At 37.9% G+C, this 21,629-nt stretch overlaps 2 protein-coding genes across 2 annotated transcripts in view; both read left to right on the top strand.

Moving 5' to 3' along the window:
* Positions 1–17,451, top strand: part of LOC123516481 — a 35,310-nt gene extending 17,859 nt beyond the window's left edge. The window contains 12 exon segments of the mRNA XM_045275825.1: positions 1,217–1,329; positions 3,966–4,001; positions 7,672–8,393; positions 8,756–8,840; positions 10,306–10,495; positions 10,924–11,026; positions 11,836–11,973; positions 13,204–13,314; positions 14,050–14,124; positions 14,233–14,454; positions 14,582–14,671; positions 14,674–17,451. Coding sequence (XP_045131760.1) covers positions 1,217–1,329; positions 3,966–4,001; positions 7,672–8,393; positions 8,756–8,840; positions 10,306–10,495; positions 10,924–11,026; positions 11,836–11,973; positions 13,204–13,314; positions 14,050–14,124; positions 14,233–14,454; positions 14,582–14,671; positions 14,674–16,014 — 3,226 coding nt within the window. The 3' untranslated portion in view covers positions 16,015–17,451.
* Positions 17,452–20,115: 2,664 nt separating this feature from the next.
* Positions 20,116–21,629, top strand: part of LOC123516476 (RNA polymerase II elongation factor Ell-like) — a 132,734-nt gene continuing 131,220 nt past the window's right edge. The window contains exon 1 of the mRNA XM_045275821.1: positions 20,116–20,248. Within this exon, the coding sequence (XP_045131756.1) occupies positions 20,126–20,248 (123 nt within the window). The 5' untranslated portion in view covers positions 20,116–20,125. The remainder of the gene's footprint in view (positions 20,249–21,629) is intronic.

Here is a 21,629-nt window from a genome sequence, read left to right as displayed (position 1 = left end):
TTATACTTACCTAGAATTTTTCAAGTGCAAGAGGGACATCAGCATAAGACAAAAAGCAAGAATATATGGCTCACTTATGGTGCTATTTCTCAGAGAGAAAGCCTAAAGGATTATTCAGAATTGGAGGATAGTGTCTTGAAGCCTCTGCTCAGTCAGAAGTTTTAGAAAGATTATAAGTCATGCATTCTATAGCCCCCTTGCACAACTGTTTAATCCTGAAGGATGGACATTTAAAAAGATCTGAAAAAATTCAATGTGGCATCTTCAGTGTATAAGGTGATAAGGCAATAAGTTAGGTTTCGAAGATCATTGATAAATAATGGGAACAGTGTAAGTGACAGGACCAAACCTTGAAGAACACCACATTAAGGAAGACCAGAAGACCAACTGTAGAGTGGCCACAATGGAAGCCTTGTTGGTGGTGGTAAGGTTGTGATGTGATATATATTTAAAGATCTTCCTGCTGAGAATAAATTCAGAAGTTTTAGGAAGGCAAAAAATCAAAGCAATAAGATAGTAATTTGAGGGATTACAATGGTCATCATTTTTAGGAACAATCTGAATGTAGGCAAACTTCTATCATTGTTGACAAAGAGAGTTGGAAGAGATAGATAGATAGATGTTAGCACAGAGACAGTTTCAGAGAACAATGAGAGGAACTCCATCAGTTTCATAAGTCTTCCAAGGTTTAATGCTAGCAAGCATATGGAAAACATCATAGGGAAGAATCTTGGTAAGAGGCATTGAATAATTGGAGGGTAGAGAAAAGTGAGGAACAAATGTAAAAAAAATCTGAATTTTGAAAAAAAATTTATGTGAAGAGTTCTGCTTTAAAGATGGATGCCATTAGATTGGAATAAAATGGGAAAAAAGAAAAAGAGTTGAGAGATATTTTGAGCAAGGTGCCAGGAGTCTTGAAGGGAGTTAGATATAGAGAGATTTTTGACATATTCTTTTTCTTGAATTTTTTTTTGGCTAGCTTTGAGTTTTCACATGATTTTGGGTAGAAAGTAAAGTGCTTGAGTTTCAGGTGTTGGAAAACTGAAATACTGTATGTGGGACACTTCTCTCTTTCTGTGTTGAGATAATTTACTTCTTTGCTTAATAAAGACAAAAAGTTGCTAGCATGCAAGTCAACTAATATCGTTACACCACATATTGTAAATACATGTGATCCTTCCTCAGTATTGTAGTACTATACTCTCCTCTCTGACAGACCAGATACCCAATACCGGCACACTCCGGACCGGGACCTGAACAGTCGGTTGAATATAGTGGTGGCATTGACCCTGGCCTGTGTGCTGGGCCTTGGTTTAGGGCATTTTCTGGGTGAGTCTTTCATTTATCCACTGTTTAATCTGTTCTTGTCCGTCTGTCTGTTTGTCCTGTCTTCTGTCCGTGTATGTGTGTCTGCCTCTTGTTGTTATATGGATCTTTCATGTATTCATGTAGTAGTGGTATCAGTCATTGCATCAAGGCATTTGCATACACGTATTCACTTGCATTACCTCACATATTAGGCAATAGTCCTTGCTAGAGAGAATTACAATCCTCACTCAGTATGCCTTTTGAAATTCAGTTGTGTAACATGTCCAGGTAAATCTTTAGCTAGGCATATCAGGACAGGCTCTATAGACTTCCTCTGACCTGCACTGATCAGCAGCTCAGATGAGATGTGGAAATATGAGAGTTGAAAAGTGCATCTCTATCTTCCATTTACAACTGCCTTTCATTCATTGCTATTATACTAATTTTTATTCAATGATCCACAGATTTATCTTGTACCTAACATTCTTTCCACAATGTCCATCAGTTCCATTTCATGATTTTTCTTCATCCTTTATCTCTTTTCATCAGATTCAGCTACATTATTCTTCACCAAGTGCTCTTCTTCCATCTTTCCCTCCTACTTAGATCTTTCTAACACATTGTTCTATTCAATAAGCCACTTGTTATTTGTTGTGGAAGTAGTATTTGCCACTGAGATATTTGAAGGATTGTATAAATGTTTGTGGAAAGAAAAAAAATAGTGGAAGCAAGAGAACCAGCAATGATATACTGGAGATAAAGATCCTGAACTAAAAAGCTTGAACTTTAAAGCCTCATGAAGGAAATGATATCTGAGTTGAAATCATCCTCTCTGAGTGTCACTGGGTTCATTGCTGGCATAATCTTGATTTCCATTCCAGTTCTTTAGTAATTATGAATGGTAGTGTGGTTTATGCATATTTCATTATATCCTCCTGCTGTGCTACATTTTCATTTTACTCCTAAGTGTGGTAATGGATTCAAGGTGATGACTTTTATTCACAAGGTATATTCCTCAGCTTCCTGTTTTGCATTACTTTTTTTCTGCATATACTAAGTAGTGTCTAGATAAAACTTCAACCAGAAGTTAATACATAAATAAATCAAGAGTAAACAAAATTAATGAATAGCACATATACCAGATGTACAGTTCCTCATCTATATTAAAACTTCATCTCTTCTTTTTTATTGCCATTTATAATATATGTATTTTTATTTTTTATTTTTTATTTTTTTATTTATTTTTTTTTTTTTTTCATTTATTTATTTTTTATTCTACTGTGGGCAACATTCACATTATCTTCCTGTGACAGTTTATGCATTATACATATTTGTGTCATACATATAAGGTGATGAAGTTTACCAGTGAGACTGGTAAAAGATGGAAGGTTGCCCAATTTATAATGGATGAAGGAACAAATGAAGTGGAGAAGTCTAACGCCCAGGGTGGCAAGGATTTTTTGCAAAAACTTTTCCTCAGTGCTAAACAAATTTGGATAATTTTGTTTTATTTTATTCATTTATTTATTTGTAATTTATTTTGTTTTATCTATTTTTTCTAAGTGTTCATAATGATTTGACAACATGATTGATACATTTGACTATTCATCTCCATGATTTTTTAGGTGCTGGAAGTTTCTGATATCTTGAGTATTATATCCTTACCCATGATCCACACCAGTCATTTGAGCCATCATCACGTGTATCCCCACCATCATTCATCACTCTTACCATTACCATAGAAGAGGTGCCTTTTGACCAGAGAAGCAGCAGAGGGTTCAAAAACCCTCCTTGCTTGGGCAGAAATTGAGTTACAAGACAGTGGGACCTCACTTTCCTCACCACTAAAAAACAACCAGTGTCACTACATATATAATCTTTATTTATCAAGGTCATATCAGACTCAGAGTGAAGACAAGTGACAGGGAGGTATAAAGGTATGAAAAGTGCCCTAACAAAGTATGGAAATGATCCCAGTCAAAATAAGACCACAGTGATTTTTCTAAATCGTTGCTGTAAATATACAGTGCTGGCACACAGTGTGCACCTACATATCTGCTGCCATAAATGTATGGCCCTGACTCTGTGGGGGTTAGTACCACCATTTGTGAGATAAACATGTGCCAAAAGATAATTCATGAGAACTGTAGAGTGTGTCATTACCTTTTTGTGATGTACATCTGAACAGAAAGAGATAAGGGTGAATATAAAGGACTTTTTACTCTACATAAAACAGAGAGAAACAGATGTTTTTATTCTTTTGTTTGTTATTTCTGTGTAATCTGTTTTTGCTTGATACCAAGATGCCACAAGGTATATGCAGAGAGAAAGCAAGGTCTTACACTAAAAATTACTTTAGTTGTTTGATACTAAAAGAAAATAGATCAAGTTCATGTAACATCATTGGATTTACTTGAGAAAAATATTTATAATTAATTTATACATAGATATTTACTAAAATCAGTGTTAAAGAACAGTTGCAATTGCTGTGGTAATTCATCTTAGCATGGGAAGTATACCTTTTCTTTGTCTGAATTGAATGCCAGTTTTAGTTTTTGTCACAAGGGGATTAGAGTGTATGATGATTGATGATGATGATGATGATGATGATGATGTTTAATAGTAAGCCGAGCATTTCACCCAGTATTAATTTTCAGGACTAGTGGCTCTGTCAAGAGATGAAGCACCCAAAGGTTTGCTCTTGTGATGGTCTAAAAGTTGTTGTGTCCCTGTTGATTAACACTGATTATAGGGTTTGAATCATCCATCTTTCTTTGTTAAACTTTTTAACCCTTCTATTCTCTAATACCTTTTTTCACCATTGTTTTGTTTATTCTTTCTTTTAACCTTTTGTCATAATTTCCCTTGATATGCATCACATGATTTGATATAGTTTTCTTGTGGATGTGTACCACAGTGAGATGTAAGTGCGAAGTTTCTCAAGTCATGACGAGCTGCAGTTATGTTTTTATTGGTAAATCAAATTTCCAATTTGCATTTGTTTTCCATTGTAGGATTATTTGATGTTTATTAGAAAAAGAATTTTAGGATTGGGTTTGCAAATTATGACACTTCCTAGGAAAACTTGTAACTTAAGTCATGATGTTTTCACCCACTACTGTAGTGTGGCAGGGCTGGAGAAAGGAGAGTGGGGAACACCAATATTTTTTTTTCCCTCTCTCTAGGAGAGAGGCCAGCTAAGGGCAACACAATGTAAAAAAAAAAAAAAAAAAAGGCTCACTTGATGCTGGTTCTCTTAAAGATAAGAAGGGTTATCCAAAATTAGGGAGCAAATGTCTTGACACCTCTCTCTTAAAAGAAATTATGTTGTAGGAAGATGGAAATACAGATGGAGGGAGAGAGTTCCAGAGTTTACCAGTGAAAGGTATGAATGATTGAGAGTACTGGTTAACTCTTGCGTTAGAGAGTTGGACAGATAAGGGATGAGAGGAAGAAGAAAGTCTTGTGCAGCGAGGCCACAGGAGGAGGAGAGGCATGCAGTTTGCAAAATCAGTAGAACAGTTAGCTTGAAAATAGCTATAAAAGATGGAAAGAGATGCAAAATTTTGGCGGTGAGAAAGAGGCTGAAGACAGTTAGTCAGAGGAGGGGAGTTGATGAGACGAAAAGCTTTTGATTCCACCCTATCTAATAAAAGTGTGTGAGTGGAACCCCCCCAAACATGCGAAGAGTACTCCATACAGGGGCGGATAAGGCCCTTGTAAAGAGTAAGCAGGTGGAGTGGCGAGAAAAACTGGCGGAGACACTGCAGAACACATAACTTAGTTTGGTGTAGTAAGACACAATAACACAGGATGCAGGACACCACAAAATATGGTTTTGTGAGTTTGTAGGAAATGCATAAGCTTTAAAAATGTACAGGTAAATGACAATACTACATACTAACCAGAAACTTTACAAATATATGCATAAACAGCATTACAAAATTTCTTCATGTAATTGTTTGTGTTTTCTTTGAAGCAGATATTATTTACATTGCCTAACATATTAGGTGGGTGAAGACTGGAAATCCTGTCACTTTTTCCAGGGAACCCTTCAAATGCAAGAGGAATAAATCCTCTATTAGCATATTTTGGCGTATCATTAATATTTTTTGTAAGACCCAGTCCTGAAATTCCAGCAGTATTGGTATATTTTTTTTTATTTATTTATTTATTTATTTATTTATTTATTTTTATTTATTTATTTTTTTTTATGCAGAATATTCTAGGAGAAAGTTTTGTGCTGCAGCAGTACTGTTGTCTTCTATATGGTGATGTTTCCCTTTTCTCTAACAGTCATCATACATCTGTACCCTTCCTTGTCAATGCATGCGTGTTAGAAGCAGAACTGCAGTTTCATTTTGTTTATCAGGCTGTAACCTCCATCTTGCAATAGTTAATTTCATGTTATGACTTTTTCCAGAATACTTTTTTTTTTTTTTTTTTTTTTTTTTTTTTTTTTTTTGTCTGGAACTCAGTTTACCCTGTCAATTAATAGTTTCTCAAATATTTTTTGGGGAGCAATAATCAACATTCAGTTATGTGCACTGTTTTAGAAATCCTTTGAAATTGTTATTTGAAAACCATGCATGCTAACTTTTCTGATGTTCTTTCAATATTTTTGGCTGTAGTTGATACATTCCTTTAGAAGACATGTACCTCTGTGCTAATAATTCTTATGATAGAACCATTTAGACAATTCATTGTCACTCATTCTAACCATCACACACCTTCATACTTTTTCATTTGAGTTTGTATTTATTCTGGATTTACAGGGGATAGTGTATATTCAGTTCCAGTGAAATATCTTTTATATACAAATACAAACACAGACTTACTTTTGTTATAACAATCCTAGAAGTTATCATTACATGTGAATTTGTGTACATGTAACAGTCAGTATTTCCACTTCAGTTATTGTTTTATCAGAAAGATTATATGGAATTTACACACACACACACACACACACACACACACACACACACACACACAGTATTGCAAATAAATCCTACATCTCCAGTAGACAATCTGTACTGATTGGAACTAAAGACTTAAAGTAACGATTGTGAGTTCAAGACCTAAGATAAGTGTAGATATGAGCTCAACCTGCTGATTTTTTTTATCAGGAAAATAAACTCATACAAATTTGATTGACACTCTAGTGTTCTGCACACATGAATGATCTCCAGAAAAAATAAGGAAATAAGATTTTTATATTGTGATTGTACTAATTTTGTTTAATCTTCATCTTCAAGCATGGCATTAATGTGCATGAATGTTAAGTCTGTTATAGCCAGTGAGGGGCAATGGAGTACATACAGTGAAGCTTATTGGGGAAGATGTGTGGGGTTAGTTTTCATTGTGTGGGAGATTGTTATCAGCTGTGGTGGTGTCATCAGCATCCTTTGCAATACTCAAGATGTTCTCAAAGGCTTTTTTGTATGGCCTAAACAAGATGTGCTATCCTTACAAGTAATATTTAGTGAACCAAACCATAATTCTGCTTATTTTGTCTTAGTTCTTATTTTATTATTATTATTATAATAATAATAATTATTATTATTATTATTATTATTATTATTATTATTATTAATTTTATTATTATTACTGTCATTATTATTATTATTATTATTACTGTCATTATTATATTTATTCTTTTTATACACAAGAAACAACTATTATTAATTACAATTATTATTATTATTATTATTATTATCATTATTATTATTATTTTATATTTATTTATTTATTCGTTTATTCATTTTTTATTTTATTTATTTTATTTATTTATTTATTTATTTTTTTTTTTTTTTTTTTGTCATGTGAATCATATCTGTCCTAAAAGTGTGACAAATGTCTTAGTTCAGAGAGATGGGTATTATGACCTCGAATGTTTGTGATAGTTTTATGTCAATGAGTAGAGTTATCTGCTATTAGGACCAGCTGCTCTATGTACCATTTGATTATTTTGATCAAGTTTGTATCATGTTTGGAAAAGAAACACAATGGATAGATAAGAGAATAGTTCATTCCAAATATGGTATTTGTGATACAATGGAAGTGTTTTAATGCTAAGAAACACTGAAATACTTTGTGAATGTTAAGAAATATGATGCAAGGAAAAAATGGGAATGTATTGCAGATGTAGTAAAGACTTTGGAAGATATCAGTTAACCAATCATTGTGGAATTATATGGCAAAGTGGTGTATGATAGGACAGTCTCTTCTCTTCTTTTTTCAGAGCATAAGACTAAGTAATATATGTTGATGGCACCACCTTAGTCCAGACATTTTGTTACAAAAAATTACATAAATTCATCCTTTACTTGTGACAAAGTTTTTAATATGCATGTTGTATTTCAGGATGGTCAAGTCGTTCTATGTGGCAGGAAAATCTCAACTCTGCTCAGGTACGTAGGCTGCGGGAGCTTCAGGATGACCTGCTGTCTTGCATAAACACGCCATCTCATGAATTGCCTCTTGAGGAGCCAGAGTCAAGGGAACCAGAGTATCTCCCTACCACTTCTTTCATTCCTGTCCTGCCTGAGGTAGAAGCTGAGGGTGCTGCAAATGTAGAAACCTTTGTGGAGTCCCTGGTGGTGCCTTTGGAGGAAGCTGGTGTGGTGATAGATCCTGGCCAGCAGCAGCGCCAGCAGGGAGACATCCACCACACTCCCTATAGACCAGGAAGCTCAATGGAACCTACCTTTGCCACCCTTGACCTTCTCTATGGTTCCTCTGATCCTGCTCCTGGCATGGATCAAGAGCAGGGACCCAGTATGCACTCTGGTCTCCTTGAACCTCCACTGACTTCTCATACAGTAGCTGAGGATGAAATAGACCCTTCACAACCCCAGCCTCCTTTACCCTTGAAGACAATGGAGCCTACCCTTAGTGAAGAAGGGACTTCACCTCCCACAGTGTCCCAGACTAACACCTTGCCTCCTGTAGAGCTTGACTCAGGGCTTGAAAGTTTTCTTGGTGAGGAATCTGAGAAGCCCCTCCTTCAGAGTTCAGCAGTCCCAGGGCAGGAGGAGGAGGAGGAGGAGGAGGAGGTTTCAGCTGCTGCAATAGAATACTCACAGGTGTGACTAACAGTTTTATGTTTGAGATGACTAACAATTTGATCTCATGTTTAACATCTTCAGGTTTATTAATGTTGCTTTATTTGTAATTGAGATAATCTTAAATTTTTTGCTTCATAAAAGAAAAGGGAAAACATATAGAGTCAAGAAAAGATATCTGAAGTTATGATGTAGTTTTTTAAACCTTTACAGCTTTTTCAAATAATTAGGAGTTCTTTTCTTATCTTAATTTGTGTTACTCTCTATTAAAAAATATGGATATAGCTGATGTATATATTTTAAAAATTTTAATTTTAACTTTTAAATTCTGTGAATGCTACTCACAAGTAAGGAAGCTTTTCTTATTTTTTGTTTATTTTTAGATCATCGAGGCACTCAATTTGGAAAATGAAGGGCTAAGATCTGAAATCAGTCGGCTACAACAGGAAAATGTCTCTCCAATTAAAAGTAAGTTTAGTTGTGATACTGTGATTTTTCTTTCCAATTTGTTGCTGATTGTGTTCCTTCACATCATTATAGTTGGCAAGGAATGAACTAAAAAATGAAGGACACTTCTTCCATGAAAACTTTATTCCATAAGGAAATTAAAAGCGAGAAACTTGATTTTATTAAAAACTTACTCATTTTTGTGTTGCTGTTACTTTTGTTGCTAGATTTTTCAATTTTATTTTATTTTATTTTTTCATGACACCTTATTTGTGTTAAAACAGGTAAATCATGTTATGTTACAAAAATTGGAAATATGGTTAAATGAAAAGGAAAGCCTAAGTGAATAGCTGTCCCATCATCCTCCAGTTGTGTGCACTTTCAATAATGTCTGAGTTAGCAATATTGTCTCCTTAAATTTTGCCCCAGTTAGGTTGTGTATTACTGATACTTGGCTTCACACATTCCTAGGAACTTGTTAAATTAGTTGGATGTGTTTACTTACATGGCCTGTAATGAGTGGGGCTTTGATTTGTGTTGTCCATTTTAGTCAACAGTTTTCCTTTCTTTTATAGAATATGAATGTTATTAAAAATGTGAACTTGTACTCTGCCTAGTGCAAAATAAGGAATATTATGACAATAAATACTGTATTTCCTCAAGTATAGGTCAGCATGAATTATAAATGAACTGTGATTTCTGGCCACAAAATTAATATTTTATGTTATACCTTATATATAGGTGGACCACCTATATGTAAGAGAGAGAGAGAGAGAGGAGAGGAGAGGAGAGGAGAGGAGAGGAGAGGGGAGGGGAGGAGAGGAGAGGGGAGGGGGAGAGCAGTAGCACTGTGACACCAATGTAAACACACTAATTATGCTATTATTTTGCTCCTTCCTATCCACTTGACATGCCTAGAATTACTACAAGCAAGGAGAAACAGGGGGTGTTTACATTATAGTACAAGGCTAGCCACAATCTCTCATTTATTTCCTCTCAAACAGGAGTTAGGCTGAAGACAACACAGCAGTTAGTGCAGTGTTTCAAGGACAATGGTGAGGCTACTGCACTCGCCCAACTTGACCTAGGCTGGCAGGCCTTGTAAAGTTTTTTTTCTTAATTTCTCATGCTGTCAGCCTTGGTTTTTTAGCAACCTGCTTGGAAATAAGTGTGCAGATCTTGAAAGAAGTCTTATGAGGCCTACCAGACTTGGAAAGTGAGGCTCTACTATTGTCACCACACAGTGGATTGGCACCACTGGCAGGGTGGGCATAAGCTGGGTGGGTTTGTGGGCATAAGCTGAAGCAAATTCTAGGCATCAGGAAAGGGTGTAAGCCGGGTTGCACGTATGGCAGAGCAGACATATGGGATACAACCATATATGTATAGGAATTTCAGGATCTTATTTATTGAAGTAATTTAGTTTGAAGTTCTTCATTGATATTGTGGTGGCTGTATTATCATAATGCATGTATTTCTTCACCAGTAAGTGGAAAGGATGGGAAGATTGCCAGGGATATGCGAGAGCGGATTACACAGTTGCTTATTGACAACGAAGAGCTCCGAGTAGCTGTGGCAAAGCAACAGTTTGATAGTTTACCAGAGGGTGACACCAAGGCCTTCAGTAATGCTTTGGGTACCAATTACAAACTCAGGCTGGCTGTCAGCAAACTAATGTAAGTTTGAAGTGGTTTTTGTTCTTTGCTTTCACCGATGCAATAGAGCATTAGTCCCAGCACTATTTCCCACAAGAGGCCAAGTACCAAATTACTTGGTTCTATGATATCCATATTCTTCCTAATGGTGATTTTTGTGATGGCAGTGTTGAAGGAGCTCATGTTATTGGAAGTATTTTAAACATTATCAGGTTTGGAATTGCTTTCTTGTATGTATGTAACAATTGACAGTTTTGGCAAAGTTCTCTTAACAATATAACTTCATATTTTAAAAGCTCACTTTGATATTGTGAAATTTTTACTATTGATTTTTACAACAATCCTATTATTTCAACAATTCTTATATTTTTCTCATGTTGATATACTTTGTTTCTTGCTGTTTCTTTTTCAATGTAAGGTGCTATTTCTTATTGATTGATAACTTTCAGTCACCTTGTCCCAGACCTCACTTCTTTAAAAGTATCGGCCAATGACCTCCAGAAAGAGAATGATGAGCTGCAGAAGCAAGTTGGAAGACTACGATACCAGGAGGTGAGAAGAAAGTAACAGTTGACCAGTTGGAGATAGAAGTGTTATAACTAAGTCTTTCAGTAATTTTGCCATCTGATGACATGAACACTGCTGCTTCCCATTGTACTTACATGCTGATTGCATTATGATACTGGTAACAATTATAAATGAACTGTCTTATTTTAGAGATATATAGTAAATTTTATCCTTATTGAAATACACTGGCAAATGATTTTGATATATGATTTTAATTTTGTACATTAGTTTGGTGCTTTCTTCAAAACATGATGGGAATATGTAAACCAATCTGTGTGTAAGAGAATCAGTCAGTGGCAGTGTTACCATATTGATGTAGTCTCAGGTGGCAAAATCATTGGAACATCCCAAGTTAAACAGTATAATTAGTGACTTGCATTTTTTTTATGTATTTTTCTCTACTGTGAAAAGTTCTTAAGGCATAATCATTACAGTGAGAGAACAATGGAGGAAGATATTATTTGTAGCTTTTCAGATGTTCATAATTTTTTATAAAAAGATTAATGAAGTCAATGCTGCATGATTGCCACTCTGCAGCTTAGGTTGTCTTTTAAGTCCTCAGCACTGAGGTTTAAATCTGCACCAGTTCTCTGTGACAAGAACAAGGGCTGCACCTTTAAAGAAGATCTATCATCATTGTCCCTACCTGGCTGAGAAGTTGAACTGTGAACCTTTGTTGTGAGCAGTGCTCAAATCTGTGTGCCATCAGGCATGATATCAGCCATTTTATATCACATCTTAAAAACATTCAGCTCCTGCAGCCTGTGAGTCTGAACCTGCCTGTACTCCTACAGCAACCACTGCCTCAGGAATTAAATGCTATGACCAGGGAAGTGGAGAACTTGAAAAAGGTTGTAGATGAAGCCTCTAAGAAAAAGAAGGCTCCTCCCAACTTTGAGAATGCCAAGATTTATCTTTCCTATATGTCACAGGTAAGGTAGAGAATTAAAACAAAGGCTGCTGCAAGTGATCTCTTAATAGCTTTTCTTTCAATTTTTACTTTTTATGTGTGTGTTTTATATACAGTGTTCCATTCAATTATTTCATTTTACATAATTAGATTCTATATTAATTGAATTCATGTAATAGGTTTGTTTATTATAAGTAGTTTTTATTAATTCATGTTTATTGACTTTTCTGCTGTTGTTCCTTAATTACTGTATTGTCTTGAGCCATTGAAGTGTTAGTCTGATGTCTGCAGATGGTTGTAAATGTGTTGCATTACTAATTGCTACTTATCTAACTGCTGCAAAGACATGGAATTATTGATTCTCTGAGCACTGGATGCATCATGGATGGAGGTGCATCCTCCCAATAGAACAGTTGGCAGACCTGTATGCATCTGGATTGGTTTTTCCTTCCACACTCTTGTCTTTGTGAAGTACAAATACATCGCAGGACTTCTTTCATACACACAACTGTTAGTCTATTTGCAGGGTGACATTCTAGGAAAAATACAAAACAAAGGAATCTGATTTATGAAAAAAAACAACTACAAAACTAAATGAGATGCCAGTTAAATCAAATATCTAACAAGGTAATACCATTAGACTTTCACTCATCTCATTGCTGGCATTCAAATTTGAACATCTATTTATGTTATCTCATTGCTGGCATTCAAATTTGAACATCTATTTATGTTTGTTCATCTCTCTAACATCCTATTTTTTATTTTTATTGTTTCTTGTATTGAAAATAGGAATACTGGGTGAAGCATTCTGAGCCTTTGGCCACCATAGGTTTCTATCACCTTCAGTGGTGTACAGGAAATGCAGGGATTTGTATTCCACACAATAGGTAATGTTACAGTTACTTCCAAAATAGTGCAGATGAAGTGGTGGCTGGCAGTTTTGGTCCATCCTTGCACAGCACTGGGATGCTCTCTATTTCTCAGATGCCCAAAACACTACTTAAGTAAATTGTAACTATCTGTGAAGATATGGCAAACGTCTTTTGTGATGCAGTTATGAAAATCAGTTATTGTATTACTGCTCTATAGAATTTTTGTCAAGTTTGGCCAAGACATAAGATTGCCAGTCTGTCTTATTGCTTGCAACAACTTCAGTGTGTTTGCAGTGACTGGAAAAATCATCAAAATTGTTATCCCAAGTGTCATGTATGGAAATGAGGGACAATTAGTACAAGGTGACCTCCACCCGTAGGTCCTGCAGTCTCTTCAGGATTTCAAAGAAGGAGGTTTCGTGGAGAAGCTGGATGTGGCTACTGATGTGTTTGAGGAACTGGTACCAGGCAATGTGAAGCCATCTGCTTCTGTGAGTGTTGCTGCAATGTGCTTCTGTATTTGCTCTGTGTAGTGTTTTAATTATCACCTAACCTAAAGTGAATCTCAAATTTGTCATAGGATTATGCAAGTGAAACTTGATTTTGGCTGCAGGACAGACTGAATAGTTTTCAAGATGGTCCTTTGTATATAGGTATATTATACAGATGGTACAGGTTCTCTCTCTCTCTCTCTCTCTCTCTCTCTCTCTCTCTCTCTCTCTCTCTCTCTCTCTCTCTCTCTCTCTCTCTCTCTCTCTCTCTCTCTCTCTCTCTCTCTCTCTCTCTCTCTCTCTCTCTCTCTCTCTCTCTCTCTCTCTCTCTCTCTCTCTCTCTCTCTCTCTCTCTCTCTCTCTCTCTCTCTCTCTCTCTCTCTCTCTCTCTCTCTCTCTCTCTCTCTCTCTCTCTCTCTCTCTCTCTCTCTCTCTCTCTCTCTCTCTCTCTCTCTCTCTCTCTCTCTCTCTCTCTCTCTCTCTCTCTCTCTCTCTCTCTCTCTCTCTCTCTCTCTCTCTCTCTCTCTCTCTCTCTCTCTCTCTCTCTCTCTCTCTCTCTCTCTCTCTCTCTCTCTCTCTCTCTCTCTCTCTCTCTCTCTCTCTCTCTCTCTCTCTCTCTCTCTCTCTCTCTCTCTCTCTCTCTCTCTCTCTCTCTCTCTCTCTCTCTCTCTCTGTGTGTGCGCATTGGTACAGTGTTGCCTGATCATCCTGGTGACCTGTTGCCTGTCATTCCAGGTGCACCAGAAGCTGAACTCAGTGCGCAGCAAGTTCAACAACCTTAGGTCCTCTTTGGCTTCAAAATGGGACAAGGTGAGTACTGTGAACTTGTTTTCTTAGTTATTTTCACCTTGTATTTATTTAGTGATAAAACAGACTTACACACAACTGAGAGAATAAGAGATGTTTTTTGTGCTTCAGATAAAAGATTTAGGTCGGCCTCAAAACCTGGCACGAGTGAGTCAAGAGACTCTTGCCAAGATGAATCGTGTGATTGTCAATGTAGTGAATAAGATGAAAGACATTGGGCAGGTCAGCATCATGAAGAGAGGGAAGGCTTCATTTGATAGCACTACTGCCGCTCTGGCCCAGAGTTTTGCTGCCCTTGGAGACCAGTTTGAGAAGACGTGGAATAACCTTGAGGTAAGATACTCTACTCAAATAATTTTATGATGATGATAGTACATATTTCTCTTTCTGTTATTTCCATGATAGATTCTGATGTACTTTTCCCAATGCTACTAGTTTTTATTTTCTTTTTCCAACTTAGGCTGAGGTTGATAGTGATGAAGAAGACAATGGTGATGAACTCTTGGCAGTGGAAGTGAGAGCTGGCACAGGGAGGAGGAAGAGGATGAAGGCATAGTGGATGATATGGAAGAAGCTGAGGAAAGAGAACCACAGGATATAGGAAAAGAACCATCAGATATTAAAAACCTTGGGCCTAACAAAGCAAAGGAAGGTGGGAAGAGTGGTGAAGCAGGCAATGGAGAAGGAGGAAGAGGAGGAAGTGGAGGAAGAGGGGGAGGAGGAGGAGCAGGAGGAGGAGATGACAAGAAAGACGTAGATGATAAGAAAAGCAACAAAGAAAGTGTAGAGAAAAAGGAGAAACCTGATGGAAAGCGAGACAGATCAAGGAATCGAATAAGTAGCAAGGAAGAGAAGAAGGAAGAGCAAAAGGAAAAGAAGGCAAAGAAGAAGGAGGAAAAGGCAAAGAAGAAGAAAGAGAAGGAAGACAAGAAATCAAAGAAAGACAAAAATAATAACAAAAAGACCAAGGAAGAAAAGGAAAACTACAGTCACAAAAAAGAGGACTGGGGCAAGAAGAACCTCCAGGAGGATGACAAGAGACACCAAAGAAAGCAGTTTAACAAATTTGACAAGAAGCAGCACCGGCATGGCAGTGACGATGACGACAATGATGACGACGACGACGACGAGGAAACTGATGATGGCAAACTCAAGAGAAAGTACCAGAAGAAGAAACCAACTCATGAAGATGACAATAATGACAGTGATGATAAGTCCAAGAGGAAATCTCACAAAAATGAAGTGCTGGAGGAAGACGATGATGATGACGACAAAAAGAAGGGCCTGCTGCGGCACTGGGAGAAGCCATCCAGAAAAAACTACCGCAGGGAATTCCCAGGGCCCAAGAAAGCCTTCATCCGTAGGCGGGGTAAGAATGCCACTAGGTACCATGGGAATGAAGATAGGGACTGGATGCAGAAGAGGGCAACAGGTAGGGAGGTGAGACGCAGGGAAGAACAGAAGGCAGACTGGCTTTTTGAACGGGCAAAGCACCGCAGCCACAAAAGGGTGGAGGAGCAAAAAGCTGACTGGCAGTTTGATCGAGCTAGTCACAGGAGGGAGCAGAGGGTTGGGGAACCAGAGGAATACAGTCACAGGGCACCGGCGGGTCATGAGAAATTCAGCCACACCAAACACGAAAGACGCCAGGCAAAGAGACGCTACGTGAGGTTTGATTATGATGACGATGATTATGATGATGATGATGATGATGATGATGATGATGAAATTGACAATGATGATTATCACCTCCACCATCATTCCCATCACCACCACCAACATCACCATCATCAGGAGAGAGGGAGAGGAGAGCATAAGCATCACAATAAAAAGGGTAAGAGGGAATGGGTCATTCCCAACTTCAGTGCAACAGGAAAGACTTACTACTATTAACTAGCATAGCATGTGCTCCTTTTCCCAAACTGATGATGTAAACTTATATCTTCTTAGTGCATTCATGATGACAGTGCTTCATGATGTACACATATAGCCTAAGAATCTTGATGTACACATGTAGCATTAGTTGCACCATTGTCTGTTCAAACTAAGGAGTTTGCTTGGGACCTTGGCAGTGTTTTGCACACCACCTGAATGGCTGGACTCCTTTTACTCCTTCATGCAAAGTTGTCAATTGTACTCAGATGCTACACAGTATTTATAACTCAGCATCATTATGCAAGATGCCATTATTGTAGAACTTGTGCATGCTTGTCAGAATGAGTAAATTATGATGAATATTAGAAAAAAGAAAAAAAAACAGCTTATAATGTTTGTATCACTTCATTGGCATGTGCACCAGTTGTTTACTCAATCTGATAATCATTTCAGTTCAGAGGAAAGTCTTCTTGAAAAAAATTATTATGCTATTAGATGACTGACAGTATAAGCAAACATGTAATTACGAGAAATTAACTTAAGACAATTGTGTATAAGCATAAAGCAACATAGGATATATGAATGAGACTTGTCTCCCAGACATTAAGATAGGAATCCAGCCAGTGAGGAGAGTGAGGGCAATGGCTACCAAGGAGCCACACGAACACTAGGTCTGAATGGACTGTAGTAGTGTTTGCAAGCTGTCTGTATAGATCTTTCTCACTTTAGCTTTTCTAGTTCAGTTATTAGTTTACAATTTGCTGTGATTTTTTTTGTTTTTTGTATATTTATATTCTTTTTACATTATTTAAAGATTATACAAATAGTAACTGCTAACCATAAATATGTATACACATTATTCACTTCATATTCTACTTTTCCAGCTTTAACCTGTTTCAGGTATTCTCTCATAGCAATAGGTATATATCACAACATCCTTCCATTTGTCATCCTACACCTGACCTCATTACCATTATCCAACCTTTATGGGTCCACAGTAACATTCAATCACATGCTCATTAAAACTTCCGTTAGTCATTAGTATTATGTCAAAAAATATTGATTCATGAAGGTCTTTTTAAGATGTGTAGTGCTATTCCTTTCTCAAGGTGTACCAATTTAAATGTTTCCTCAACACAAGGAGCTCAGGATTAGTATGCATTGCTAAAATAACTAGCTACATCCTGACTCTCTTACCACGATCCTTTGAAAAAGTTTGTTCAGTGTTTCTTACACACTAAACTACTGAAAAAGTACCAGCAGTTTTGTATACCTCATGCAACAATGAAAAAGGTTAATCTTTTTACCTGCAACTCAGTATTACTTTGTGGTTGTTGGAACAGCAATGATCAAGATAGACTCTGAAAGTATCTGGCATTAAGATGTACACTGAATGATAGAAGTGATCTTGTATTGTCTTTAATAAATAAATGGTATCCACCTTCAACCACAGAACATGGCTCTTAAGCGTAGACATGGATTGCATGGTACAACTACTGTGAATGTACAATAATGTAAACGCCTCTAATGAGAGCCTCTTCAGGATGTATATTGTGCTTACTGTGCAGCAGAGTTGTGGACTGAGAACAAGACTTTTGGCTGTGGTGTCAGATGACTGCTCATGTTGGGAGGGTTCTTGATGCAAGGAGGGGAAGGCATTCCCAGGGTTTGTAAAAATTGATTATATGAAATCCAGCACTTGATAGTGGGTTCTTTTGCAATTTTTTGTCTGAGTACATTGCATTGCATTATCTTGTCTATTTCTGTGTTGTATGAACAAAAATTGTTATCAGGTGCTTCATGATTACCTGGAGAATATCTCATGGTAAACACTTGCTGAGTATGATGGATGATAACTCACTGATACAAGTGTTCTGGAGTCCTTCATTAGTTGTGCCACATTTCTAAACTATGACATTTTTATTCCAGATAACTAAAGCCCTCGATGCCTTTTCATAAATAGTAAAACCATGTTGGGGCGGAGCTTTTCTATTGAAGGTGCGTCAGTTTAGGGGTGTGGCCCTCAGCCCCCCATTAGCTCACTGTTCACCTAGCTTAGTGACCCTTTTGTTATTAACCTTAGTCGTGTGCTGAAGGGCTGACTTGAAAACCAGGGTAGAAGACCTGGCCATTAGTGCTTATTTTACATTGTAGGCTGAGCTGACCATCAACTAGAGCTTACCACAAGATCAGTCATTTGTCAGCCAACTATTTGTTAACTTTACATCTGCTCAGCCCACACTCAGCAGGCACGCTTGACACTGAGATCAGCAGCATACTTCACAAACTCATCATTAACCTCTCATCCGTTGAAAGCCGCTTCGGTGAAGTTGGCCAAGTGTTGACTGACTGAGTTTCATTAAGCAGTGAGTTTTGCAGTTAATAGCTTTGTGCTAAACTGTGAATAATATAGCTTTGAGTCATAGCTGCTTGAGTGAGTGGGTGAGGCAGCACTGTGGGGTGCAGTGGTGCTCCCACCTTTCCTGTGTGCTGTGAAACATGTATATGCTGCACAACTAGTATTGAGTGGCACCACCAGGCTGTACCCCATTGTGTTGCCTCAGCCTCCCACTGTGCCCAGCCACTAGGCCTGTGTGGTGCAGCTGGCTGCTGGGCCACATTTGTTGGACAGGAACCCCAGCTTCAGAAGTGCAGTAGCAGTAACATGAGTCACTCAGCTATGACTTGCTTTAGTAAGAGCCTGAACAGACTTTTATAGTCCCGGCGGTGACCTGCATGGTGTTATTTGTGGTGTCTCCTGGAGTGTTTTGTGAGTGTGCACTCGTGTGTTGAGAGTTAGTGTCCTGACCAACACTGACCTGGCCCCTGCTGGTCCCTCTTCGCCGCCCGGAGCAGCAACCACAGCTTGAATTAGTTGAAGCCTTGTCATGTTGATCATGAGTATACGGTAATGACCTTCCAGGAAGTGTTACCATTCATATCTTAAAGAAGAGGAAAAATCCCATACTGTAATGTTTAAGCCCTTTGTTTGTCCTGACTCAAATTGTTCATTCTATCATTAGTGTTTTGAAGTGTTTAGGGAGTGTTTGGATATATCACATTTATCAATTACAGATTCAAGTAGCAATGGAAACTTCCACCAATGAGTTCTAAAATATATATAGCATAAACATTTGCAGCTTGTTATATATATATATATATATATATATATATATATATATATATATATATATATATATATATATATAATATGTCATTCGCCCATCATCCATACCTTACGTATTAAACATGTCAGTAAAACTACAAAGGATTACCATTGTGTTTTATTCGTCCAGCACTTAGTAGGAACGCGCCCTTTTTAATATAAAGATAGAGGAGAGATGTATCTAGTATTCTATGCCATTTTAGCTCTGCTGTAAAGCAATACTATTCCCATGTTATGCGATCGTAAGTATCGTGGAACTAACCCAAATAGAATATGAAATCGTAAGTTTAGTTACCTGCCACTTTAATTTATTTCTAATTAATTTATTTTATTTTATTTATTTATTTATTTTATTTTATTTTTTTTTTTTTACTTTACTGATCTAAAAAATAAGTTACTTATTCATGGAAATGTATATTGGTTTGAGACGTTGCCATAAGGACATTCGTTTGATGTAAGTATAGTTATGAACACAAAAACTATAATCAAATCCAGAAAATACTGAAATATAAGGGTTACCCTTGTAATGAATAACTTTTCTTTGAATCCAACTGTTGCTTCCTATAATTTTGTAATCTTTCCATGATAATAATGCCATTCAATTGTAGCATATTATGTTTAAAACAATCAAGCACAATTTTACAACATATCTGCAATTACAAAATTTTACAAAGTATAATTACTATTAATAACCAAATTCCAAATTCATCTCTAAAAGCTCTTCCCAAACGATGTCAACGAAACCCTCAGAAGCTCCATTTCTTCTCAATAAAGACGCCCACCAGGCTGAATCTTTGCATGAACAACCTTCACACATCAACGCACAACTTGTCATTGAGAGGATAGTGTGGAAACGAGGCAGATATGATAAAAAGACGTCCATGTGTTTGGGAAGGAGGGAGAATAGTGTTGGAACGGGAGAGGAGGAGAGGGGGAGTTGTGAGCACCGCCCGCAGTGTCGACATGGCGGGGCTCGGGAGTGGGAGTTTCGGGCTTGCCAATAATGTGACGCAAAACAAATCGTATATGCACATGAAATTGACGGATTCTGCCTTCAAGTCGATAGAGGAATACTTACGGATAAAGGTGAGTACAATTATTAACTGGTGGGGGTGATTACAAAGAAGTGACGGCCGAGAGAAACGATTCCTTGAGTGAGCGAGGCCCTTCGCTGCCCTAAATGACCAAGGTGATTCAGTGCTTTATTAATACCAAGTGGAAATATACCTGGAAAACACGAGAAGCAGGCCGTGCGAAGGGAGTGGCCATGGTGGAGGAGCAGGGAGAGGCCAGCCTTGCCCCTCGTAACCCCTGGATGGGTCGTGGGGGGAGGGGGTGCTGCAGTAATGGGGTAATAAATGTAATTATAACAGGGATGTTTAAATGAGGGAGATCGGGAGGTGAGGGAGAGTGCACGACCACCCCCAGCTGTTGTAGAAGGAGGGAGAGGGAGCTGAGCGTGTGTGTGTATGTGTGTTTGTATGTAGGGCAACAACCATCACGGCTGCCAAGGGAACTTATAACTAACTTGTAGCTTGTTGCAGGGCCAGGGAATTGAAGGGTAAAGAGGTGAGGTGCGATAGGTAAACACGCCTCGGTCAGAGTGAGTGAAGGAGACCGGGAGAAAATAGAGAACTGTGAAACTCCAACCGACGAGACGGGCCAGCTGATCGTGTGTGTGTATGTCTGTGTGTGTGTGTGTGTGTGTTCCAGTAGCAAGTGCGTGACAGACTCCGCTTTAGTGAGGTTCATATTCTATTAGTAGTGATTATTATTATATTTCGGAGCCTTCTTGTTGATGTATCCCTGATCTACTGCCAAACAACAGCTGGTGTATGTGTGTGTAGGTCGACACACACACACACACACGCACAGGCATATAAATGTAAAGTAGGAATGAACAATGAAGCACGAAACGCAGACAGCTTCCGTGGAAAAACCGCTTTACTGTGTAGTATATCCATTATAACACACACACACACACACACACACACACACACACACACACATAGGGTTTTGTTCTTTTTCCCCGTAACCTTCATGCAAATATCGTGTGTGTGTGTGTGTGTGTGTGTGTCAGGATGCGTGGAGTCCCTTGAGTGAGTGAAGAGTGAAGTTAAAATTAGATGAGTTAGCCTTGAGGCGGGTTGGAGGAGGTGGGGGGGAGGTTGTGTTGGTGGAGGAAAGGGGGAGGGAGGGAGGGAGGGGAAAGGAAGGTGGAAAAGGAGAATTCACCAAAATGGCAAGTCTTTGGAAAACCTCTTGCTTACTTGGCTACAAATTAAAGTGTTGATTTTACGTAATTTTAATTTAAATTTCTCTCTCTCTCTCTCTCTCTCTCTCTCTCTCTCTCTCTCTCTCTCTCTCTCTCTCTCTCTCTCTCTCTCTCTCTCTCTCTCTCTCTCTCTCTCTCTCTCTCTCTCTCTCTGGGGCATATAGCTAACCACGTGTTAAGGGAAGGTGGTTG

The sequence above is a fragment of the Portunus trituberculatus genome, chromosome 41 (assembly GCF_017591435.1).
Source record: "Portunus trituberculatus isolate SZX2019 chromosome 41, ASM1759143v1, whole genome shotgun sequence".
Lineage (NCBI taxonomy): Eukaryota > Metazoa > Arthropoda > Malacostraca > Decapoda > Portunidae > Portunus > Portunus trituberculatus.
This window is presented reverse-complemented; position numbering and strand designations above follow the sequence as displayed.